The sequence below is a fragment of the Lepidochelys kempii genome, chromosome 8, assembly GCF_965140285.1.
Source record: "Lepidochelys kempii isolate rLepKem1 chromosome 8, rLepKem1.hap1, whole genome shotgun sequence".
Lineage (NCBI taxonomy): Eukaryota > Metazoa > Chordata > Testudines > Cheloniidae > Lepidochelys > Lepidochelys kempii.
The window spans coordinates 66657876-66685214 of NC_136387.1; the positions used below are offsets into that span (position 1 = coordinate 66657876).

The window sequence follows — 27339 nt, forward strand, 5'->3', positions numbered from 1 at the left end:
TTACTAGTAAGCAGCATAAATTTTTTGCATAGAATGACAACAGCTGGGTAGTGAACTTGTTTAAATTTCAGCAAAGTTGGAGAGGATTCAAACTTTAGGTTAATGTAATATTCAGTCTTTCCAAGAATGATAATTCTATCATGCCACATTAGTATTTTATTTTTGGAAACAAACTGCAAAAAATATAATGAGAAAACTCAGACAAGTCTCAGGACACAAACACAGTTTCCTTGAAATATGTAGTATGCGATGCACTTAGAGCTAAATTTATTTCTTGGAGCACAATATTTTTACATTTCTAGAAAGTGTTTCTAGAAGCACATGGGATCTTTTTCAGGGAAAAAGGCAACACACCGCATTTATTGAGAATACAGCAGTTAGCATATGCTTTTCAGTCTCTCTCACACACAGTCCTGCCAGTCGATGTTTATAGTTACCAGTCCAGAGTCTGGACTATCTAGTGGCCAGCCAGATTGGTCATAGGGGAGCCAGGCTATGTTGGTCGCGATCCGATGCTCCTGGAGTTGTGGCAAGATGAACCCAAAGTCCCATGGCGAAGCACCCTGTTATTATAGTCTTTTTTTCCTCTGTTGAAGTCTGGATTTTGCTGTGTCAGTTTGTGACCTGTTACTCCTTAGTTGGTGTTACCTTTTGATGTTAACATTCCAAAACACCTCCAAGAGGGTCCTCCTGTCCTGGTTTCGATTTAATCAATTGTCTTGTCTTTAGAGGTGCCAGCCTCCACCTCAGGGTTGTCAGTCTGCCCTTCCTCACTTATGGATGTGCGTTGATGGTTCTCTGGTATCCTTAAGTTTCTTCATTCCTCCTTCCTTGACCATCTGACTTTAACAGTGGCCTTCACACCTTATCTTTTCTTGATGCATACGTTCCTCATTCACACAAACAGTCTTTTACAGAGACCTTCAGACAGGATAACATTTGGGAAAGGATTATATGGTTACTAAAGGAATTACAAAAGAACCTTACACAACTTAGTTTGCAATGCATACAAGAAGCAAGACCTCATAGCAAATACTGTAATGAAATCTTATCCTAAAACAAAAGGGTGACCATAATCAGTCATAAGGATTGTTCTGGTCTGTCCCTGCCTTAACATCAGTACAGACACTGGCATTCTGTCAAATGTGTTTCTACCAGTGTCCCAGAGGGTCATTCCTTTGTGCTATTCAGAAAGGGTGGCTGGCAGGATGATCAAATCACACATTTAATTCTTATAGTACAAATATAAAATCCTGCTCGTACAAAGGTGCTATGCATTACACATATTTTAAAAAATAGGGTTAAATAAGGTTTTATTCATGGACATGGGTATACTTTAAGTTGAATATGCGTAGCAGAAAACATTTTCTACTGTACATCTACTTAAGTGACATTTGACAGAATTGTTTAGGAAAACAGTTGAGAGCTAATCCTCTTGCATATATAATTAATCCTCCAAAAGTCTACTTCATGGGTTATTTAAAACCTTAAAAGGTTTAAAGTGTTTCTAATATATAACTGACTTGAGCAAAAGTACATTAGCAGCGTTGTATGAGTGAATGATGTGTGCTACCTACAGTAGCAAACTGATGTTAGCAAAAAGAAAAGGAGTACTTGTGGCACCTTAGAGACTAACCAATTTATTTGAGCATGAGCTTTCGTGAGCTACATTCTGTGCATGATGTTATCCAGCTTTCACCAAACTGTATAAATGAGTAGGGAATATTGGTTGACAGTGCTCATATGGGAGAGAGGAATAAAAGTATAATGTAGGTCACAGTGAAACAAGGATGTAGAAAGTTTACTTCCAATATTTGCTTCAGAAAAATCCACTATTCCGTTTCTTGTGTTGGTAGTTTGTTGTTCAGAATTTCAAAACAGGCCCAAAGCTTATGGACAAACATATTCATTATAGATAATGTTTACTAAGCAATTAGGGGAGGTTTATTTTCTAGCACTAGGTAAAACCAGGAGAACAGATTTTTAATTCTGCTATTTATTGGTTTGCGAGCAATGGGGCAGGCCCTTGGGGGAAGAGGATTGGCAGGGGCGGTGGCAAGGTTCCTTCCCCACTCTGAACGCTAGGGTACAGATGTGGGGACCTGCATGAAAACCTCCTAAGCTTCTCTTTACCAGCTTAGGTCAAAACTTCCCCAAGGTACAAAATATTCCACCCTTTGTCCTTGGATTGGCCGCTACCACCACCAAACAAATACTGGTTACTGGGGAAGAGCTGTTTGGAACCGTCTTTCCCCCCAAATACTTCCCAAAACCTTGCACCCCACTTCCTGGACAAGGTTTGGTAAAAAGCCTCACCAATTTGCCTAGGTGACTACAGACCCAGACCCTTGGATCTTAAGAACAATGAACAATCCTCCCAACACTTGCACCCCCTCTTTCCTGGGAATTGTTGGATAAAAAGCCTCACCAATTTGCATAGGTGACCACAGACCCAAACCCTTGGATCTGAGAACAATGAAAAAGCATTCAGTTTTCTTACAAGAAGACTTTTAATAGAAATAGGAGTAAATAGAAGTAAAGAAATCCCCTCTGTAAAATCAGGATGGTAGATACCTTACAGGGTAATTAGATTCAAAACATAGAGAATCCCTCTAGACAAAACTTTAAGTTACAAAAAAGATACACAGACAGAAATAGTTATTCTATTCAGCACAATTCTTTTCTCAGCCATTGAAAGAAATCATAATCTAACACATACCTAGCTAGATTACTTACTAAAAGTTCTAAGACTCCATTCCTGGTCTATCTCCGACAAAAGCAGCATGCATACAGACAGACACAGACCCTTTGTTTCTCTCCAAGACAAGTATCTTGTCTCCTCATTGGTCAGGTGCCAGTGAGGTTACCTTTAGCTTCTTAACCCTTTACAGGTGAGAGGAGTTTTCCTCTGGCCAGGAGGGATTTTAAAGGGGTTACGTACAGTAATTTTGCTCCATGAGAGTGAATAATGTGGAGAATCAGTTGCAGTACACACTTGAGAATTTGGGGTGTTGAGTTGGCATTCAGGCAATACAGCTTCTGGTGTTAAGGATTTATTGGCAGCTATTTTTTTAGTTGAAATTTGATCCTTCTTTACAAACAGAAAAAGCTTAATCAATACTAGTGAAGATGCAGTTAGGTTAGACATCCCAGTTTGTGTAGCTTCTGATAAATTCTTTTGTATTTTTGATCAAGAGCTCATAGTTGCACCCAAGAAAATATAAGGGGACTGTTGCTCCCTTACTAACAGTCAGTGGGGGTGTTTTGGTTGGCTAGCTCCCAGTACTAAAAGGGGAAGGGTCTATGGGAAATAAGGACCCTGAGACTGATAGTCCCCAGGAACAATGGGGAGAGGCCAATGCGCCAGGTCAGCTTGAATGACAGGGCGGGCAGGCTAATCAGGGAGTCAGGAGGCCAGGGAGGTCCCGTCTTCTGTGTGAGCTGGAATTGCCTGAGTCAGACAGAGTGGGGCCGAGCTAAGGAGACAACAGGGGCCCAAGCTGAGCTGGGGAGCAGAGCTGTGCCAGATCCAGAGAGAGCAGACCCTGTCCTGGGAGCAGAGCTGCAGCCTCAAAGCTAGAGGCATAGCCCAGAGAGAGCAGACTTGCCCTGGGAAGAAAGCTGCAGCAACCAGAGCCAGAGGGTCCAGAAAAGCAGCCCAGGAAGCAGGTCAGTGCTGGGAGCAGAGTCACAGAAGCAGCCTGCAGAGCAGACCTGTCCTGGGAGCAGAGCTGTAGCAACCAGAGGCAGAGGGGCCAAAGAAGCAGCCCAGGGAGTTGGAGGCAGAGCAGCAGCAGCAGCAGTGCTGAGACAGAGTGGTGGAGCTGGGGCTGGAGCAGTCCGGAGCTGGGTGCGGTTAGCAGCTGGAGAGAGTGAGGGGGACCCTGGGCAATGAGCCCAGCACAGGGAGACGCCTCAGCTAAGAGGCTCTGCAGGCTAGGCTTGGATCGTAACCCTGACAGAGCGGGGGCGACACTGGGAAGAAGGGTCCTACCACTTAGAGCCTGAGAGTGTGTGGCCCCCACCAGAGCAAGTGTCCAACCCAGAGCATCCCTACAGCACAGCCAGAGCCTGAGAAGAAGGCCTGGGACTTACAAGGAACAGACTGTGAACTGCCCTGACATTCCAGAGACACTGTTTGTGATGTTCCTACCACAGAGCGGGTTGATGTGTTTCCTTAAACCTTTCCCATTTTTCCTTATTCTTTTTAAAATTAATTGTTGATTAAATAACTTGTATTTGCTTTAACTTGTATGTAATGGTCGGTGGGTCACAGAAGTGCCCAGCGCAGCGAGAGTACCCTGGAGTGGCCACACCCTAGCCCCTATCCTAGGTGACCAGAGCAGGGTTGGGGGTCGAGCCCCCCCCCAGGAATCCTGGGCCCAGCCTTGTTGGGGTTCTGAGGACTCTGCCAGACAGGAGCGTAGAAGGGGAGTTCTCAAGGGCAGGGAGGCCACTGGGTAAAGGAAGTGGGAGCGAGGACTCAGATCCTTTCGTTAGCCCACTTCACCGGGGTAGTGCAGAAGCCAGGAAAGTTCCCACAATAGTGGGACTATTCCCCCGCTTACATAATGTTAAAGCAAGATTTTTATTTGAAGAATAAGGTTGATATTTTCAGATCTATCTTCTCAAATGCAGATTTGCAGGCAGAAAATAAATATAGTAAAATCTGATTTCTTCTTGTTGGAATGCAGCTAAATTATCTTTGGTTTTCTTGGATGCTATTTTGTCTTCTGGGGATTATTATAAGATTTCCATTTTAGTTTATTTTATTCAACCTGAATATTTTAAATTAATTGTAACCAAAGGTATGTTACAAAGAAGAGTTCAGTTACATACGTGTGTGATGGGCTTGACTCACCAATGCATAAGCTTGCAGGATATCTGCACCAGTGAGACAATTGCCCTGGGGAGGTGGCAGATGACAGTGTTGTCACTTTCCTGTTTTGGAAGGTTTGCTATTGGAGGGAGGGAGGGTTGAAGTTCTGGATGGGATCCCATAAAAGCACTTTAGGTGCATCTATAGAATGCGTGCTATGGCAACCTTATGCTGCTCTGCCCTCCCGATAGGCTAATATTCCATCCTTGGGGGCTCCATAGCCTGGTTATGCCAACAGCTGCCAAGGAGTTAATTTGGCCCAACATATGTCTATAACAGGGGTCTCAAACACGTGATCCGCGGGGTTATTTTCTGCAGCCCGCCAGCTCCCAGCGCTCCCCCCTCACCCCCAGCATTTACCTAGAGTGGCTCCGGTCCGGCACGCACCGGGGGCAGGGCAGGCTCCCTGCCTGCCTGCCCTGCCCCCGCGCCACTCTAGGAAGTGGCCAGGACCTGGGGGAGGGTGGGCTGGCTGTTGCCCTGGCTGCTCCTCCCGGTACCTCCCCCGAAGCTCCCGTTGGCCACAGTTCCCCGTTCGCTTGCCAGAGAGTTTTTAGTTTCAGAGTAGCAGCTGTTTTAGTCTGTATTTGCAAAAAGAAAAGGAGTACTTGTGGCACCTTAGAGACTAACAAATTTATTTGAGCATAAGCTTTCGTGACCTACAGCTCACTTCATCGGATGCATTCAGTGGAAAATACAGTGGGGAGATTTATATACATAGAGAACATGAAACAATGGGTGTTACCATACGCACTGTAAGGAGAGTGATCAGGTAAGGTGAGCTATTACCAGCAGGAGAGCGGGGGGACATCTTTTGTAGTGATAACCAAGGTGGGCCATTTCCAGCAGTTGACAAGAACGTCTGAGGAACGGGGGGGAGGGACGGGAATAAACATGGGGAAATAGTTTTATTTTGTGTAATGACCCATTCACTCCCAGTCTCTATTCAAGCCTAAGTTAATTGTATCCAGTTTGCAAATTAATTCCAATTCAGCAGTCTCTCGCTGGAGTCAGTTTTTGAAGTTTTTTTGTTGAAGAATTTCTGTCAGTTTGTTGATGTTTGGCCTCAGTGACTGAGCAGTTGAAACCTTCAGGATTGCAGCAAGGTGTGCGTCAGATAGTTGTGTTTGGTATTTTGACTTGTTTATATTCATTGTGGAGAAAAGTGACGCTGCCTCCATGGCTGACTCTGCCCAGCAACTAGTGATGCTGCCTCCATGGCTGACCCCACCTGGCGACTAGTGATGGTATCTCTGTCCCTCTCTCCCAGCCAGTCGGAGCTGTGGGGGGCAGCGGGCCGCAGTGGGGAGGTTCTCAGGCCGCAGATGTCCTGTGGGATGGGACTTTGAGACCCCTGATGTAGAGGGCTCTCATGGGAGAGAGTTGCTGTGCTATGTTCATGTGGAGTACTGTAGCAGGTGTTTTCGGAGAGCTAAAGGCGCATTCTGGCCACCCATGGTAATTATTACTATATCCTTGCACAGCTCAATTTGTTGCAGTCATACAATTTGCAACTCCCCAAGGGCTCCGTTTGTCTTTGGACTTTACGGTTCAGTCTCAAGATATCAGTGACTGGTTTAATTCCATTTACCCTAAACATACATACTTTCGATGTTTCACTCTTTTTGGTTCCGTTATCAAGTGTCTTTCCCTAATTTCGCACCCTGACTACAAAAATTTCTTAATAATAAAGTGATAAATAAAATTTGTTGTGTAAGAGGTCTGTTAAAATGCAGCAATGGTGTTTTCTGCTTCCTGAAAAAATTTAAGAGGTATTCATATCCAGCAAACGTTAGATTATTTAATCACAAGTTTGTAAGGGAGTTACACAGGACATAAGCATGGAAAAGAGCTGGAATACTAGACGCTTGATAGTAAAATGTCCCTTGGTTATGTGGATTGTATGGAGCAGTTGACATCTTTATTTCCTGTTTCTTTATGGAGATCTATGCTAATCCCACCTTCCACACATACGTAAGTATTAATGTAATTCAGGAATGGCAAAAGCCACAACCAGAGAACGTTCCGACATAAGAGTAACAGTTTTCGCATCAACTTCAAAGAGGTTAGATTAACTGCATATTCAATTTTGAAGCCTAGAGTTAATGCAGAAATTTAGGGCAAACACCTTTTTAGTGGACAACGCACCTCCTGCAAAAGGCTGGGCACAAAATTGAATGGGAGCTGAGGATATCCAGCACTTTGCAGAAGGTCCTTCATTTGAGGTTAGCAGGTGTCTAGATCTTCTCATTGTTTTGGTCTTTGTGGGAACGCTTCATTTCTCCTGAGTCACAATATTCTACCTGTGCCTTGCACAGTTGCCTGAATCTAGGTAGTTAGTTTACCAGTGTTGTCAGTACCAAATTAACAATATCATAGTAATAAGAGTGTTGAGTTCAAAAGGGTGGGAGTGGAATATAAACTGTTCTCTCCCTTTCTAGGTTGCAGCTTTGCTAGTGGTTCCCTAGTGGTTCTGAAGATTAACAACCTGTTAGTCTGTATGAAATGAAAATGAAGGAAAGAGGAGAAATTAAGAAGATAGCAAGACACAGAAAGGAAAAGTATGAGGAGAAAAAGGAAGAATGGGAGCAGAGGGGGGAATCCATTATTATTAATTATTAACAATAACTATTTGTATTATTGTAGTGCCTAGGAGCCCTAGTAATGGACCAGGAGCCCATTGTGCTAGGCACTGTACAAACACAGAATAAAATGGCCTATGCAGTGAGGATCTACAATAAATTGTGATGGTAAAGGCATAGGAGATGTTTTGATCGGTTAAGGCTCATGTAAGCTAGGAAATCGTTGTTACTGATGATAGTTTTCCAAATGATTCCTTCTGAACTGGAACGGAAAATGATTCTGGTGGTTGTGGAAACCAGACAAAACCATTTCCGATACCATTTCAGAAAGACTTGCTGCCACCGTGTCTTAATTATGTGTTCTTAAATGATTTTGGCTACATTAGCACTTGAACTGTTTTCTATGGTGGTTCAAGTGGAACGGTTGTTGAAAACGATTTTAAGCTATGTTTCAATCTCCTAATAGACAGAACCCCAATTAATATTGGGTGTTAGATGGCATATGAGGCTGCCTCACCACTTGAACATAATTAATATTGGACCTGATTCTGCAATCCTTATTCATGTTGAATATGATTTAGTCACGAGTCACCCCACTGAACTCAATGGAACTGTTCACAAAACCAAATTATGCTTATTGTAAGAGTTATATTGGGCCTATTATATTTTTATTTTATATTTTGTTTCTACTCCTTCATGTCTCCACTCTTCAAACTGTGTAGCAAATACGTCAGGGGAATCTCTTGACTTGATCATTAATGGTTATTTTTGAATGAACTATGAATTTTTGGTTCATATATATTTTTAATTAGAAATGAGGAAAAAGCTAAATCCTGGTGTAAATCTATTTTGTAATGTTAAGTAATATGTTGAAAGCAAGGTTGGCATTTTCAAAAGTGCGATGAGCTGTGTCCAATTTCATGAAGCCTGCCTTGCCTTTGTGCAAAAGAATCAATTTGACAGAATGACACAAACCATCTGATGGCTTTACATTGATTGGTGTGAGTTCATCACACATTGGGCAGACAAATCCTCAGGGCAAAATCCTCTTCTGTGTGAAGCGTCTCATGGCCTGAGGATCCCTGTGCACTAGCAACCCAGTGAATCTCATTTGGAATCCTTTTTCTTGCCTGCTCTTCTACTACTGTTAATAGGAAGTGGGAGGTTTTTGTAGATCCATGCTCAACCTGTTCATGGTGTTCATGTCAGTAGGCCCATGTGATATACATCACCAAGTGTGTTGTTCTAATAGCCGTGCAGGATGGATGACTGAGGTAATTTTAATGGGCAAAGACCAAAAAATCATAGTGCACCATGCATACAAAATCTCAGCTCTTTGTATTATGTTTATTCAAGAAAGCACTGGGCTGAGGACTGAGCCTTGATCTCAATGTAAACGGGAATAGATCTAGAACAGCATAGTTATGTTGTAATAATGTAGTACCCAGTGAAATACAAACTGAATCAAAAGAGCTCTGTTTCTGCCTTTTCAGTTTTCTTTCTCTTTTCCCCTTCCTCCTCCTCATTTGCTTTTTTTTCTTTTTTCTCTCCCTTTTATCTAGGGTTGCCAACTTTGGTTGGAGGTATTCCTGGAGATTTCATCACACGATATAATCTTTAATTAAAGATTAATCTTTAATTCCTGGAGACTCCCCGTCAATCCTGGTCAATCAATCTTCTCTCCCTTGTTTCCTCTCTCTTCCTCCCTTGCACTTGGCTCCCTCCGCTTCACCCCAGTAAGAAAGACCAGAATATTTCTTCCTGTGTCTAATAGGCTTTTATATAATTCAGCATTGGGGATGACTTAGTGCCTTAGTCAGGTTTTGGCATCAATCCGTTCCTGAAGTGAATATTGTTGGATGTGTGCAATACAAGAGATTTCAATTCTGATGGAAACAGAAGTGGGGAAAAAAATCAATATTTGTTAAAATAAAAAGGGAAAATCTGTTAACTAAAGGATTTTTTGGTCAAGCTTGTAAAAGCATATTACAAACAGTGTAGAGTAAACACATACATACCAGTTGTTGACAGTGTCTTTGAAGTCTTGGCACAGGACCGTTTCAATGATATTATTTAGCATTCATTGATTCATAAACCTGCTTTATTCTTTAACACTTCTATTGCTTTTTATGTTTGAAATTAAATATGCAGCAATGAGTAGCATGAATCTGGGAAGTTTTAATTGCTTATTAACATGCTTCCCTCCCCCCCAAAACAGTTATGAATATAAAAATCTAATCTCCTCAAACTGTTTCCACACTTCCTGACCACATGTTAAAAGTATAATTGAATGACTGACACATATTTAGGTATTGCTCCCTAGTTAAATAAGACCATTATCATCATCATAAATAATTCTTATTAGCACAGTTTATAGAAATAGAAAATGTTCTCTTTTGCAAACTATATTTAATACATTGTACCCCAAAGGGTTTCACATACAGTTGATATTTCGTTTGAGCGAATGATGTATTTAGCAGTTTGATAGCAGTATATTTTCCCAGTGCTACCTCGAAGATAAATGTTTGTGTAAATTGACTCCTGGGGAAAGATGATGTGGCCTGAAATCCATGCAGCTTGAAGTCCTCTGTTCATCCACAGACCATGTATAGGACAGAGAGCAGCAGTCCAATCTTTTCTACACCACCCTATCAATGAACCTCAACTCAAAGCCCTGGAGTCAAGTTTTCATGTCAATTCAGTGTTAGGCCTCTCTGCTGAGACTGCCAACAGCGAGGCCAATTAATACTGATTGTGGTGGATTTATTTCTTATTTGGACGCAGTGTACTGGACTGAGACCCAGCTGCATTTCACTGAACTACTAGTAATGACTTTCAATCACTGGTAACATGAGCCAGGGCCAGCAACCTTAGATGAAGATTTTGTGTCCAACCTCCTGAGACAGTCAATCCTCTCCCTCATGTCTTGCATTTCACAGAAACAGAAAATTATTGCACTTACCCATAAAATTTATATTATGCTAAGAAATGGTCTTCTACAAAATGTCACTATGTATAACGTGTTTCAGAATAGCAGCCGTGTTAGTCTGTATTTGCAAAAAGAAAGGGAGTACTAGTGGCACCTTAGAGACTAACCAATTTATTTGAGCATAAGCTTTTGTGATTTACAGCTCACTTCATTGGATGCATCCGATGAAGTGAGCTGTAGCTCACGAAAGCTTATGCTCAAATAAATTTTTTATGTATAACGTGTGTGTGTGTGTAATTTTGATTTGCTTATATTGTATTTACCACAGTATGACTATTTAAATATACATTTACATTAGGTATTCAAAATATCCATCTACACTTGAAATGAAAACGCAACTGGAATAGTCTCCTATCTGAAGCACATTTTGTAAAGGATGGGGTAGCAATATTAGAATTCTATCTTACTTTACTTTTCCGTGTTCAGAAATTGCCTTTGTAAGTTTGATCTGCCCTAACTCTCACCTGCTGTTGCAGTTCTTAAAATAACAGCAGACACACCAGTTGCCAGGATTATTATCATGGTGGACTATTTGCACACTGTTGCAATAAAAGACCCTTCTTGTTTATGTCATCAAAACTAACATCCCAAGTAAGGGTTTTTTTTCTTTCTTTTTTTTTTTACTTCTGGGGGAATAAAGCCAGGGGATTTTGTTGCCGCTGTGTAGAGTGGTGGAAAAATTGTGCTAGAATGGATGTGAAGAATGTTTTTGGAAAAAAATAATCTAAAACCCACCAATGATGATAACCAAAATCCATAATCAAATAAATGGAGTGCGGGAGTGAGAGGGGGAGGAATTCAGAGAGGATGGCATCTATGTATCAAGTCACAGGTAGTGTGCTTGTGTTCTTCCGCTAATTTCACTACATGAGTCACACTAGAAAGAGCTAGAGATGTCACATGATCAATTTCTAGTATATTTTGTTTTAAAATATGACCTGCACAAATTCCAATGTTTAAGTTCAAAATGGTATCAAAATGAGAGAAGGATTTTCTTTTGCGCCTGTATGGCTTTTGCTTGTATTAAAACACTTTCATGTTTCAATATTACTAGGAATGAGTTTGGTCCAGTGGTCTTACAGAACCAAACAGTGGTGTATAGAACAGATGATGTGAGTTAAAAACAGCAATAATTCAAAATCTACTACTCTGCATTTCCTGGTCTCTCCTGCTTTGTTGTTGTTGTTGTTGTCATTGGACTGTACACTCTTCTGGGAATTGTCTGTCTTTAATTTTCATGTCATATGCAGCATGTCTCCGTGTAAAACAAAATACTGATGCTGAAATACTGATCGCACAGCCATTGTCTTTTGAAGGTAAGAAATTACCCTTTATTTGTCTAGCATCAGCTTCCAGCCATATGCTCATGGACGGTACAGTGCTCTGTGTTTATTACAACAGTACTTAAAGTAAGATTGCCCTTTTTTAAACAGTATCTAAACAACCTTAGGGCATTGTAAAGATTCAGAAGATCTGCATAAGTGTTAAAACCACAAAAGCAGACAGGAAACTGCTGTAAAAACTCCCCTCCCCCACTGCTTTCTTTTTTAAACGTCTCAGCCTTTTGGACAGAAAAAGAACTCTAGAGATCAGCAAGGGTATACTGCTTCATGCAGTTTGGATTATCTGAGTCTCATACAAGTATCTAGGGAAGCTTTTGTACTTTAAAACTTGCAATTTTAATCTTGTCACTTGAAAATGGAAATAGATGTTAAGCACAACTTTGTTAATGAGTAAAAATATATATATATTTTTCACAACTGGATACTGATTTATTAATGGTTTACTCATAGTGTGTTTAATTTAGTCCTGTTCTGTTAAAATTATAGCAGAATACTGTGTTGTGCATTTTTCAGCTTTTTCGTAATTCTCATGGTGACTGTAGCCTTCCCAAGATAGCTTGAATCCAGCTAGTGCAGGTAACAATAACAGTAAAGACACTGCAGTGCAAGTCTTCAGCATGGATGGTGTAAGCCCAAAATGCACCCTGGGTATGTATGTCGCTCACTAGTTCATTCTGCATTTCATACTGTGTTGTCTTCACTACCATCTTGGGGTGGGCTTATGCTGTGTAGACATATCCCTAGAGTGGATGTTAAGTTCCAGGGTGAAAGGTTTAAGTTTGGAGAAAAATGCTGCTTCTCTATGCAAGATGTCATTGAAGAGATTGTTGGAGAAAACAGATGCCAGACAAGACTTCTCCAAGTCAATGCATATGTTGTCCAGGCTGAATAAAAGATGTCATAAATCATAGAGTCCTTTTTATTTTCTTCCTTCCCGGCCCAATGTTAGAGTACAGGGTGAAAACCAGTCTCTTCCATTCCTCTCTGTCATTTGCTGTATGGTGTTTGTTGGGATTGACTATTCAGCCATCTCTGTTAGGGCGGTTCTTAAGGCTGCTCTTGGCCTCCCTCGTTTCCTCATACTAGTTGGTTTCCACTTGACAGCTTCGTCTAATTATGGTGGAAACGAGCTGCTGGTCAGTGATTTCTCTGATCTCTTCATTGTTAATGAAGTCTTTCTAACCAATACCCAGAATCTTTTGTAGGCCTTTATTTTCAAGGGTGTCTAGTTTTCTGTTTTGATGTTTTAGTCGCTGTCCAGCTCTCGCAGTCATATGTTGGCACTGAGATTGTGTTTGAATTGAAAATTCTCACTTTTTTGTTTCGGGGTTGTATGTCTTTGATTTCCCTACATTGCTGAGTTTAGTAAATGCTGAGTGTGCCTTTCCTATTCTTGATGTCACTTTCTTTTTGAGATCTCTGTTAGGTTAATATGGTGCTGCCCAGGTAGATGAACTGTTCTACGTAGAGATTTTTGCCTTCTAACGTGATGTTACTGCTTGACATCTGGGTTTCAGAGATGTTTGTTTTAGCATAGCTAATTTTGAGCCCTACTTAGCCTGCTATTTTTGCCAGGTTGTCTGTCTTTGTTTGTAACTTTTCGGGGGTGTTGCTCAATAGTGCAGTATCATCAATAAAGTCTACATCTTCTAAGCATTTGCCATCTACTCATGCTGTCTCTGGTGTTTGTGCTGCTAATACACTTTTGTAATCCAGCCTATGGCAGAGCTAAATAGTGGAGATAAAATGCAGCCCTAATTCATTCCAGTGTTCGCACTGAATCACTCTATTGTCCGATTGTCCACACTTATATAGCACTTTGCATATCTGTACATGGCCGTGGTTATATTTATAACTTATCTGGGATCTGTAGGACTGAAGAATATTCCAGAACGTACATCTATGGAGGCTGTCAAATGCCTTTTGAAAATCAGTTAAATTGATGAAGAGGGGAGCGTGCCATTCTCTACATTTTTCTATGGTGGAATCCTTCTATCATAATGTAATCATTATCGGGGGGAAAAAAAAGAGAGGTGATCTCACTGATTGTAATGAACTGGAGGGGAGTACCCTTTGTAGGGAAAGCCTTTTGAGGGGAAAGTGGTGATACTACACAGGATGAAAGAGGCAGTGGAAGAAGCTTAGAGAAGAACAGGCTGGATTCAGGTCCAAGAGATCCTGTGTAGATCAGATATACACATTAAGGACCATGTGTTAGAAGAATGAAGAACTTTCCCTGTATTAATTCTGAAATATTGCTCAGTTTGAGAAATCCTCTATCTCAATGGATGTGTCAGTTTCTCTGAAGGATCCTTGCAAATTAAAGCTGGAGTCAGATTTTTTGAAAGAACCACAAGAATCTTGTTCAGTCATAGCTCTGCCATCGCCATTTGTGTCAAGGCGTTAGACATCTGGCTTGTATCTAATATCATGGGCATCTGGCTTGTATCTAATATCATGGGCAGGTCTTTCTCAGTCACAGAAGCCAGGACTCAGTGTTCAGTTAATGATTTTTTCTGCCATGCCCCTGTGGGCTGGCCACACTATTTTCTTTCCTTACCAGCAGTCTTATGCATAGAGAAGTTGGCTGCCCATTGTTCTCCAGGTATGTCTCAGGCAGAAGACAGTGAGGCGAGGGAGAATGGATATAGTTGAGTGGAGATCTGAGGCTGTATGTGAAGGAGCAGAGGCTTCAAAACCGTACTAAATGAGGCAGAGCTATATGTTCCTGATGAAATGGCTAGCAACCCACTACGAATTGGTGGTCATTTATGGAGAAAGTGTACAAGTTTAAGACGAAAATCCTCCTCTATTTTGTTGCTATCAGAGCTCAACACCTGGTGCTCATGTATTGTTTTTATTTGAATGAGTTAAAACATACCATGAATCTGTAAACAGTTTTAATTACAACTTTTTTTCTTTAATAGTTTGTTCAAAAGTGATTGGAATTTCTTTAAAGGAAGCAGTTAATAAAGAAGGGAATGTGCATAATCCACTTATGTTCCATTAGTCTTTTTAACTAAAGAGTAAATAGGAACAAAACAAAACTAGAGAAATCAAAAAGAGATTGTAAGGTGAGGAGCAAATGAAGTGATATGAAGGAAGTACAGACAGTATTAGAAACTGTTGTATGTTTGAAACAATGCTAAAAAAATGTTCGTGTGCCACATGAGGCAATATTTCTAGTAGTTAAGAGCCGGAGCCTGAGAATCAGGACTGCTGGAGTTTATTCCTAGATTTGCTAGTAACTTATTGTCTGGGGTTCCTGATTTAATCTCTGTACATCTTCGTATACCCATGTAGAATTCAAGTGCCATTAATCATGTTATTTGACACTATTAGTTTTGCATGGTTGGTCTTCCACAATTTGCATTTATTTATGTATTTAAGAGCTGTCCTTGCACCAAAGTGAGGATCTGGTATCATGCTTGCTATTTTTTTCTTTTTAAAAAGATTTTTACCCAGATCCACATATCTTCTGTGTTTGTTTTTTCGAAGAGCCCTTGTCCCTTTCCTCTTCCCTAAAGAGTTTGGTTGGATTGAAAGTAGGTTGAATTGGCACAGTATGCGAAGTCTTACATTATCAGGGAAGACAGATGGAGAGAAAAGTTTTCAGCATAAGTTAACAGCCGCCTTTGCTGACATAATGTGCTCTTCACATCAGCAGCTGGGTAGTCACTATGGAGTTATTTGGCTACATGTCATTTTTCACATCTGTCAGCTGAATTAGAGATTCAAATGTAAAAGTAACACTTCCTGGAGAGAACTATGGGTCCAAAAGTCAACAAATGGTGTACAATAAGACATGCATATATTTTTTCCCCTTCTGTGTCAGATAAAATGTTGACCCAGTATTGTTCATGATTTGTAAAAGGAAACTCCAGCCTTCTTCCTCAGAGCAGCAGTCATAAATTTGAAAAGATAACAATTGTTTCTCAGCATGAATCAACTGAGAATGTATAAGTAGTGCAATTTGGCATTATCTTTTAAAGCTGCATGCTCTTTAGATGTGCAAAATGGGAACATTTCTCTTACTTTTTTCCCCAACACCTTACGTGAGTGAACACGACAGAATGGAGATGTGAGATTGAGTGGTCACTTGCATGTTATCTGCATAAAGTGCATAGGAGGTCCTCAGACACTAGGGGGGATGAGAGTTGCGTAAGTAGCTCGATCTATAGCATGTAAACATCTTTGTTTCCTCACAGACATTTGATTTTTCCGTTTTATTTTAGTTATTCCAGTGTATCAGGCTTCTGACTAAATCTCTAAACATAAAAGTATACATCCAAATAATCTCCTCTCATCAAACACTTATTTTGCTCAAACCACTGAACATCCCTAAGAACCTCCCTCCCACCATATAAAAGCAACAAACTCTACCTTTAGCCCACTTGTGTTGTACCAATAAAATAAATACCAGCAGGATCTTATTAAAGGGAAAAAGGCAAAATACCACATTTATTGTGAATACAGAAAGAATCATAGTAAGCAGTTAGTTATAGCTATAACATTCCATTCAATCTCATATTTATTCACACATTCATTCATACAAACACATACACACCCACACACACAGGTTCTGCAAGGTTGTTATCATAGTTACCAGCCTTAGAGTTGCTCATGCCAAGCCACTGGCCAGGTGGCCTGGACATGAGGAGGGAGCAGGGCCTTGTCAGATGCTCATCTGATGCTCCTGGAAGTTGGTTTGCAGAATCAGACCCCAAAGTTCTCACTTTTTAGAGTCTATTTTTATAGGAATTTCTTCCTGTGCCAGTCTATGGGAATTGCTTCATCATGCTGTTGCTGAATCAATCAGCAGATAGCACATTCCTGACGGCTCCAAGATGTTATCTTGTTCTTTGGTTCTCCCATCCTTGAGGCTGTTGGGTGGATTCCAGTCTGCCCTCCGGGGGGGTCGTCTGGTTATTTCCACTTGACGCCTTCTTCAGCCGATGGACACTGGATTCTTAGGCTGGCACCTCCCTGATCATTCAGTTATTATCCACACCAAGCATCCATCCACATCCATCCTCTATCTCTATTTTAATCATAATTGTTAATACAACAAAAGGGTGGGGAGTCTCTGGGTGCTGTTTCTGTTGTTAGAGTATTGCTTTGAGTCTCTCTCTCTTGTGAATTGCTTTGAGAACAGACTCTGTCTTAGAATGTACTAACACAATTAGCAGCTTGCAAGTTTCACACATAGAGGGAGAGAAACAGTACCAAAAACCAAGAGACCTCTTAATTAGTAATAGCCTGGAATTTAAACTCTGGGGAATCAAACTCATTTGTGATTTTAATACAGAACTTCTTTAATATGATCCAACACTTGCTCCCTTTCAAACTCCCCCCGCCCCCAGGAAAAGCCTAGGAAAACAGAATGTAATGTGTGCCCTAAAAATTAACACATCTGGGCTGAAGGAGAGGAAAAATTTCCAGAGTTGAAGGCTGTTCAGTGAAACCATTTTGCTGGTTTAAACCAGAAAGCTGTTTCCTGAAGTACTTCATCTGATTTCAATTACATGAAGAGAAAGGTGGTCGTTTTGGTAATCAGGACCTAAATCATTTAGAACCACGGTTATGTTTTTTACCTATAAAGTGTTGATTGTAGAGCAAGCAGAAGTATAATACGTTCCTTATCTAAAACATTGATTGCATATTAAACAGGTGGGTTTGCTACCTGAAGTTTGAATGGTCTTAGTGCATAGTCCCATGAGGAATCCATGCATGAGATGACTAAGGCATGGGTAATTGTTGTGAGGTTTGTAAGTAAAGAACACTACACCCTTGCCAAGCACTGATGGGGAAAGTTTGCTCCTGGCTGGGTAACAGAGAACAGGTATGCTTGCTCAGTTGAAGGAGCACATAGCATCTGTGCCATTTTTTTCTGGTGCAGGCATCATTTATTACCTTGGTTTTAGTTGTCTGACGGCCAACCTGATGACTCTCACCCATGCTCTGATCTTGGCCTGACACTGGATAAGTCGTTCAACTGCATTGATTGGATCTGATGGAACTGAGATGTAGATCTGGGTTTTAATTACATAGTGGAGTCATTGCTATACCCTGTGACATCTTCAAATACTGTATAAATGGTCTGGGCAGGGTGACAGACTAGAGGTCTGTGTGAGAGTGTTACCCAGGGCAGACAGTTACCTAGTACTAACCTCTGGAAACAAAACAAAAACCCATCCAAAACCACAGGGCACTACAAGAGGAAGTATCAAAAAGAGATGAATGTATCAGAGGCTGGCATCACTGTTCCAATCTCAGACAGGAATTGAGGCAGTGGATGGGGTGTGTTGCACACCTACTGCCTGTCTGAAGATTGTGGCAAGTAGGAGTGTCTTTCCAGTGCCCTTGGAGTTCACTGCACAAATCCCAAGTTATTCAAGTTTTATGTGTGATGGAAGCGGTGAAATTACTTATAAAATAGGGGAACATGCATATTTACCTTTTATCTTCTCCTGAATCCAATGGCTAAAGAGGTTTTTCTCAAAAATTAAAAAAATTAAAAGCCAAACAAACCTAACCCAAAAATTTGGGCAAAGACTATGATGTTTCAGAAAGAGTAAAAATATGTTTGTAATGGAAATGTTTTACAATGTTAACTATAGCAGTCACTACTGAAATGGCTTATCTATCTATCTATCTATCTATCTATCTATCTATCTATCTATCTATCTATCTATCTATCTATCTATCTATCTATCTATCTATCTATCTATCTATCTATCTATCTCCTTCTCTCCCTCCTTCCTCCCTCTGCTGATTAAATTAATTTTAGGGGAAAGAATTAAGGGTCAGGGCTTCAAAAAGCTCAGCTTGTAATCTGGCCATAAATTACATAATGGTTGTTGCAGGGTGCTGGGTGTTTGTGAAAATCTCATGCTTATTTAAGTGCCTAAATAGGAGCCACGCTACTTTGAAAATCTGACCCAGACTGTTCGTTCCCACTTGTTACAGAATAACTGTACTTTTAGTTAAAGCTATTAAGCTGTCAATGCATTAGACAACTTGCAGTTTATGAAATTACCACAAACATTTAATTTATTATATAGATAAAATACAGTATTTATTACAAACATGGGTCCAATCCAGAAAACAACCCTGAGTGCATAGTGCTTATTATCATGTCTAGTTATATTGACCTCTGTGGGCCTAATCAGCATAGTAAACACAGATCTGTAGTGTTTGCTGGATTGGGCCCAAAGGTTACAGTCAACAAAAGCATTTAATTGCTGAGATGCTGTAAATAGTAAATGAACACAGATTAATTGTTATATACTCTTCATGTGTGGCCAGGTGCTTCAGTGTATTTAAACTGTTGCCTGTTTAAAGGATGAATGTAGATTCAGTATTACATTGCAATATGATTTATCTTTATAGTTGTCTTCTTAAATATCAATGGGAAAGGCTTTTAAGAAGACAGGACTTGTAGTGCAGGACTTGAAGTGCAGGACTTGTAGGTTGACTATGTTGTTAAAAATACACCACCATCAACACAACAACACCCACATTTGCTGTATCATAGCACAGTTAAACTAGGAGAAATCTCCATGGCTGGAGAGAGATGAAAAAGAGTCACCCTACAGTACTGTTGCTATAACTACACATAGGAATAGTCAATGTGACTTACTGAGGAATATTGCTGCAGGAAGTTACAAAATAAACATTTCAACAGAGGATACAGATGTGCATACACAAACGGCTAACAAATGAATGGCTTCTTAACCCTTAATGCACAACTGTTTAGCACGTGTATCCAAGTTGTTGCAGTTTTTGGTGTGAATCAGGTGAAGCAATAATAAATACTAACTCCCAAAAAACCTATTGTTAGAGAACTTCATGAAGTAAAAGTTAATGCTTCGTTCAAACCCATTCACTCTGCCAAGTATGCTTGAAATATATGAATCAGGAAGACATCTCCCACGGGGGAGCAGTCCAGGATACACTTTCTTTTGGAGTGTCCTGTGTTTGAATTTCATGCCCTATTTTGCATAAACTCATGCACTGAAAAACAGTTTTGGGTGTTATGCTCTAGAAATGAGAGTTTGGCTTTGATGTGACAATGTGCTTCTGAAGAGGTACATAACCTCATTCTCAAACATTCAGAGTTGCTGTAAAGGAAATGTAGAAATAGCATACCAGAAGAACTTCCTCTTCATTTGTTTGACTGTCTCTCTCCCTGAAGGCTCCCATGTTCTGCTAGAAAAGTGTCAGAGGGGGGTTTTTCTCTTGTGTAGTGAGCTGTAGTAAACTGAGCCTAATTAAATCTTTTCATACACAAATATTGAAGTGTTTAAAAAAATCAGATCTAGATTGTGCATTTGTGAATCAACCCTGAATAAGGGGCAGTTTGTAGCTGCACTGTCCCCAGAGGGGTCCCATGCGTCATTGTGCCTCCCCAGTTACACTGGATGAATAATTTGTTATAGCCTTTTTAAGGGTATAACTTACTTCTTCCCCGCACCTCCCGCAGTCAACCAGCGCAGAGTTATGACTCTGCTTTCTCCTGGCCTACTCTCCATGCACCTGTCTCTGAGGGGAGCAAAGTCCCATGCACTCCTGTTGTTGTTCATTAGCGTTGCGGTAGTGCTGTAGCCCTAGTCCTAGATCAGAGCCCTGTTGTGTTGAGCATTGTGCCCACACAGGACAAAAAGATGGTCCCTGCTCTGAAGAGCTTACAGTCTAAGTTAGCACCTAAAGCTAAAATCCAGCTAAATCCAGTTGTGCAATGTAGCCTATTGTGAGTATGATTTGCTGGGAGGAAGTATTACAGTCCCCTTCTGGAGAAGAAGGCTGGGAACCCAAAAAGATTCCTTCATTCCAATAAAAACAGAATATTCAGTTCCTCTGAAAAATAAGAATGAAGGACGGAGATAATATGAAAAGTGTGAAATACAATGTAATGGGCATTAAAGAGAGGGCACATTATAATCCATGAGTACAGAGTCTCTTCTAAGATGTATTGCAGCTTCCCGCACAGCACATTGAATAACCTACTGTCATATGAAATATTGTAAAATCAGAAAATGTTGTGTGTGTATAGCAAGTACTTCTAACGAGCTAGTTGGAGACGTTCTGATGAAAAAATTCTCACTGGAATTTGCAGATTTGTCTAAAGTGAAATGTTTCACAGAGGTGGTATGATTTCAGCAAAGCTCTGATAGGAGCCACATCCCAGGCAAGTGCCCTGAGCTATAGAGTTAGTGTTTTGTTTCTCTCTCACTGCTTCATGTTGAAGCTCTTCTACTTCGTTGGGTCTGAGAGAGAGAGAGACTGACTCTTTAGCCTGATTTTCACAGCTCTACCTGCTTTGGAGCAGGAATTGGAACCTGGGTCTCCCACATCTCAGGTGAGTGCCCTAACCACTGACAGTTGGCTATTCTCGAGTGGGTGTCTCCCTTTGACCTGAGAAACCTTCTTGACTGAAGCTTAATTGAAGCCAATGTTTCCATGAAAAGTTTGGCGTCAATGAATCATCATTTTCTGATGAAAGAAGTTTTGTTGAACATTTCCCAACCAGCCATACTTACTAGCTATGGAGTTTTTTTTATCTGCAGTGTGTGCAGTGGGTTGATAACTACTGTGTGTTTTTAGCACATTGTTTTCCTCTCTAAATATCGCATTGTTGTTCTGTTGAGGGTGATAAGGTCTTAATTTGCAGTTTTATCAGCAGGCTGCTATACTAATTGTTTGTGGAGGATTATTTCCAACCAACGCCACATTTATAGAATGTGGCATTCCTAGAAATATGTTCAATATATTTCCTCTGATATGCAAGGCTTAGCTTAATATGGACTAGACAATCAGCCAAATTTAGTCCTGGTGTAACTGGGTGCTGCTCTTATGGCTTCACTGGAGTTGCAGGCATTTACATTGGGTCTCCTTTGACTCAATTTTTCTGGACAACAATAATTGCTAGCCTTACAGTCAACAGTCAGTGCTCAAAGTGGGACAACTTATGAGTGACACAGAGCAAATCTTAACTGGTGGGCAGACCACAAGGTGGCCTTATATTGCAGATGACTGCAGAATAATTCCACACATACTATCAAATTAACTCTCCCTCTTTCCCCGTATTCTTCTTTCTTGATATATGTTCTTGAGCACCCTCCTTAAAATGAAACTCTAAGAATTTTTTCATTTTCTAGAGATGAGCTGGGACTTGCTTCTTGTAGGCTGCCAACTTCTTAAGCAGAAACACGTTAAGAATGATTTGTCTTATGGGTCCCTCTTCTGGTCAGTTGGTGGAATAGCTGGAATGGATATTCTTTTCTTCCTTGGTAGCTAAAAAACAGCCTTCTCATGGCGGTTTCCGGGATAACATCCAGTAAACATTTCATTCATGTCTAAATGCACATTGAACCTGCTTGTTGTGGATTTAAAAATATTATTTTATTTACACTCTGAAATCTATTTAAATTGTTTAAACTTAACTCTTTATCAAGAGCCCATCTCTCCCCTCTCCCCCAATCCCCCAAAAGCGCTAAAGACCTAATCTTGGGAGCTGCTGTGACCTTGGGAGTTGAGGGCAATGCAGCACTTTGCAGGGCCAGATCCAGAGTGCCAACTATTTGTAGTGTATGATGCAAATTAAGCAGGATCTCATTACAGAATTGAAAAATAGAGTACAAAGTATGATATAGTTTCTGTTCCACAACTAAACAAATATTTTCTGTTCCCTTTTTCTGTAGGTCATAGAAACACTATCAAAACTTTCTCGCACTTCTATTGCATTAGCAACAGGAATAAGGTATGACATTAGTGCTACTAAACTTCCATTTTATCATTTATAAAACAAGTAACATGATATACAATTAAAAGAAATATGATCTCAGCTGCACTGTTTTAGCCTTATTTTTTCTGCGCTTCTAAATGTATATAGAGGTCCGGTCTTGTCTAGAGTAGCGCTACCAGTAGTTCTGACTTTAAAACTCTACATGTTTAAAGGAAATCCATATCACATAGCCCACAAAGCAGAACTCCTTCATGGTGAATCTCCAGCGTGCTAATTCACGCTAGTGTGCAGTGAGATTTTACGTTTTCCAGAACTGAGAGCTGAAGATGCCTCCTTCCCTTCCCCTGTCACCACTGGAAATTTGCTTTCACCTCTTCCGTGGGGTTGTCTGCATTCTCTATATTTAGAAGTAAACAGCTATGCTAAGGAACAGCCATTTGTGCTGTTGTTGTATCTGAAGGCCAATGCCTATTTTTGGGTAAAACACCTGCTTTCGAGAGTTTATAATTTGTCTGATCAAATTCATTTTGGAATGGAAATAGCAGTGAAAATCTCACTCTTAGGTTTTTTTTTAAACCATATTTGAAATATATATTTGGCTCTTTATAAATAGTTGTAGATAAAACAAAATAAGTTATTAAAATTTATTTTTTTTGCATGTAAACAACTTAAAATTTGAAATTGATCGAATGGGTTGTCTATAATATATAGTCCAATTGCTCTTAATATTTTGACAAAAGTATATATTTTTTTAAACAATCTAACTTGTAACAAATAACTTTTTCTAAAAAATTGTATTGGGTTTCTATTGATAACCTGCTGTATGTGTGTCCTCAGTTATACAGCATAAAGGAATTGTTGTGTATGTTTTAAGTATGTTATAATGAGACCACCTCACAAGGTATTTACATATGTTGTGAACTAATACTCCTGCGTAGGGCTCAAAAACAGCACTCACCAGTGGCTCCTGAGAGGCTTTCTCTTACAGTGTTTGTGTCCTACCTCATTGGTTTAAGAAATATTAAAGCTCTCTTTCAAATAATAATAAACATATTTACAAGAATTATGGCTGTGAAGATAACTTTCCAAATGTCAGCTGAATGTAAACCAAATTCAGATGTTTTCCTGAGACAGTAGGCAGCTCTCAGTGCCTCTGGTGCAGCTGACAGATTTCTCAAGCAGCAGTAGAGCAAAATTTTCAAGGTTCTGCTCAATTTTCATTGCTGCTCTTTGGAACCCTATGGGCAGTAGTTAAAATATCAAGAACATCAATTTCATGCTACTGCTTGGGAAAGCTGTAAATGGCAACAAAGGCAAGTCTAGAGTTTTTAATGGCTGGGGAGGATCAGAAAAAGGTGAGCCTGGGAAAGAGACCTTCCCCCCTCCACCCTCGCAATAGTTGGGGAGTAATGAATGGGGAAAAGAGACAGAAATCTCTATTTCCTGTCCAGCACCTTAGGGGGCGAGAAAGAGGGTATGGAGTTTCGTGTTCATTTGATACCTGTGAGTCAGAACTTGATACAAAGGATGGAGCCCTCAAACACATGACATTCTGGTAGGAATCCTTCTTCCTAGCATTAGGCACAACATGGCTGTGATTCTCACCAGCTCATTCCCATCTCAATGCCACTTTCCGGTGGGGCCCTCACCTCACATCCTTTTTTTTCACACTCTAACTATAAACTTTCTAACTGCAGGATAGTTAAGCTCTGGAATAGGCTTCTAAGGGAGGCTGTGGACTCCCCATCTTTGTATGTTTTTAAGAACAAATGGGACAAACACTTGGTCCTGCCTCAGTGCAGGGGGATGGGCTTGATGACCTCTCAAGGTCCCTGCTGTGATTCTGTGTCTGGTTAGTAGGCCGGCAAATAGGTGTCTGGTGAATTTTCAACATTTATCTGCTCCTGTATTCAACACACTGGGACAGTTTGCCTTCTCCCAATGTGCATTCCCCTACCCACCTCACCTGTAAAACTGAAAGAGTGTAGAGAAAGAGAAGGGAAAGCAAGAAATACAGGGGATCCTCTAAGGCGAAAGAAATTCCCTCCATTAACTCAGACATTATTGGGCACCTCATTGATTATGACTTGGGTTCCCTCGTTGGACAAGTAACCAAGGCTCTCTGAACCTTAAACTCTTTGTGGAGCCCACTAGGGCATTTTCTTTCTCTCCTTTTGGTACATTTGCTGAGGAGCCCTAGGCCTCCCACATAGTGCTGAGGCAGAAGATGAACTGGTGAATGGCCAAAATGACAGAAACACAGTTTACGGTGGGGAAATAATTATATAGCAAGGGTCAAAAACTGCCTTATAATGCACAGAGATGGCTCCCACAGATGTCAGTGATATGAACCTCCTGTGTGCCTTTCATTAAAACCATTTAAAACCATTAGTCCAGTGCCTATTGTTTCAGTCCTGTAGCAACAGCGCAGGAAACAGACAGGTGAGAGCCACTGCTGCTGTCCTGCCTCATTCTCTGCAAAGGCAGCAGGAGCAGAAGTGTTGTGCAGATTCCTCTTAACACTCTGTGTAAGTGTTTGAGGTGGAGGCAGGGGGATCTCACTGGCCCATGCACTGCAGAACACTCTCCAACCAGAGGATTTTTTTCTCCCTTTTTCTTCAGCGCTTCACTTTTATTTCTTCAAACCAAAATTGTTGAACTTGTGTTATACAATCAACCATGTCCTTTCCATGGGGTCTTCTACAAAGGCCTATCTACGCCCTGTCGGATTGCACTTCACAGGCCATCTGCTTAGAGTCTGGGTGGGCCTCCTGACTCCCTTCTCCATCTTAGCCTGCTCCCTATAGATTTATGCTCTGCAGGCTGTCTTCCTCAGAGTCATACGTATCAAACTGGGTTCTTTCCCTTGATTCAGGGACTCCTGCAGTTCTCAGCTGAACTACTTGCTGGCTTTTACAAGGACCAGGTGATCTTCCAAGTTATCACCTGAACCCTGACCTTACAGCCTCAGCTGGAAGGCAGCTGATTAATCACAACCTGTGTCTGAGTGTAAGATACTCCCACTTTGACAAACTAGGAACCATAATTATACCTTCTCTCACCTTCCCACGCAGACCACACTTTGACTTGGTCACTTTCAAGCTTTTCAGATTGAATTCTTGATCATCACATTTACTCACCCAAAATATCAGAAGTGAAGGCTTTAAAACATAAATGAAGAAAAAATCCTTTGAAAATCACGGATTTTCGACTTAATTGTAAATACATAGTAGTTAATACTTGCTTTTAAAATCTCTGATTTATATTCATGATTACATGCAACAGTTCCATCATGCATATGTGGCAATTTTTTTTTAAATTGTTCAATCATATAAACCACAATATCAAAGAGAGAGAGACACACAAACAGATTGACAGACATATTAATATAAATTGAAATTTTGGCAGCATACCACCCAAACTGAACACCCAGTCTGGTACAGTCTTTGATTAATACTGTTGTCTTTTGTCTCTCTAGGCCATTCCCTACAGAAGAAAGTGTTGATGATGAAGATATCTACAAAGGCCTTCCTGATTTACTAGAGTATGTCGTAAATCTTTTAAGCAGAATGAAAGCTTTTAATTTTCTGTTATGTAGCTATTATTTAAATGATGTGATGAAATAGTGTTCTAAAATAAGTTATTTTATCTGATTGACCAAGGATTGGTTAGAAAGGAAGAATTAATTGTCCAGAAAAAAGCACCTTAGCTTAATGATTGATTTTCATACACATGAAAATCAGATGATATTTCATGATGGGGTCTGGTGATGAATTGAAGTATCAGTGCGCTCTCTAGAATTATTTGTTTGTATCATCAGAATGCTTACGTAAAATGACAGAATCAATGAATGCTTTTCCCTGATCCTGCAGACAATTATGCGTATATGTATTTTTATTCATGTAAGTAGTCCCACATAATCCAGTGGAACTCGTCACGTGACTTAATTTCCACATGTAGTTAAGGGTTGCAGGATGCTTGCTGTTCTGGGCAGAATACATTGCTGTACAAGGGAAAGTCAAAAGAAAAAGGGTTCATAGTTTAGCCATCCTCCTTCTGTTTGAGTAGCAGAGCAGGCTATAACAGACCTTGACATTCTCTCCCTTTACAATGACTAAAGTTTTGTGAAAAATCCTAATGTTTCAGTTGTGACACTTATAAATTTAGCAGTTCAAATCCCCGCATCTAACAGTTTACAATACAGAAAATCATACAGCTCTGCCAAAATTTTTATTTATAGCAATATTATTAAACACAAAATCCTAACACAAAGGGATAGAAATGTGATTTTAACAAGAACAAGAAGTTTGGTATTACATACAAAAGTTACCCCATTTAAGATTTATAGTCTTTTTGTAATATGTGCATCAGCATTAAAAACATGGTTCCTACATATGCTTCTAAAATAGAAATCTGTTACAATATTAGGTGCAATAGCCTCTATTTTGATGCACTGTTATAGGATTCACATGTAAAAATTTACGATGGATTTATTTTGGATTGGTTATTATGTCAGGTAGCATGTACCATACACTGGAATGTAATAGTTAGATGCTCTCTAAAATACAGATAGGAAACAACTGGAAGAAGTATGTATTTCTTAAGAAATATAAATAGTTCAAGAGAGCTGGGGTTTTCCCCCTAACCAGGGAAGTTTATTTTACAAGAATAATTCCACCTTAATGATCTCTCTCTGGGTCCAAATGGTGTCGGAGGAACTCACCGTCCCATTTAGTACGTGGGGAGTCACTCGTTTTAGGATTGATTTTAATTTGCCCGGATGCTGAGGCCCATCTGTA

At 40.3% G+C, this 27339-nt stretch overlaps 1 protein-coding gene across 7 annotated transcripts in view; it reads left to right on the forward strand.

The window, feature by feature from the left end:
- VAV3 (vav guanine nucleotide exchange factor 3) overlaps positions 1-27339 on the forward strand; it is a 248586-nt gene that overhangs the window by 80003 nt on the left and 141244 nt on the right. For all 7 annotated transcript variants that reach the window (XR_012160359.1, XR_012160360.1, XM_073356846.1 and 4 more), the window contains exons 3-4: positions 22497-22555; positions 26019-26084. Coding sequence is in view for 5 of the 7 variants with exons in the window: in XM_073356846.1 (XP_073212947.1) it covers positions 22497-22555; positions 26019-26084 (125 nt within the window). In the remaining 2 variants the exon portion in view is untranslated. The remainder of the gene's footprint in view (positions 1-22496; positions 22556-26018; positions 26085-27339) is intronic.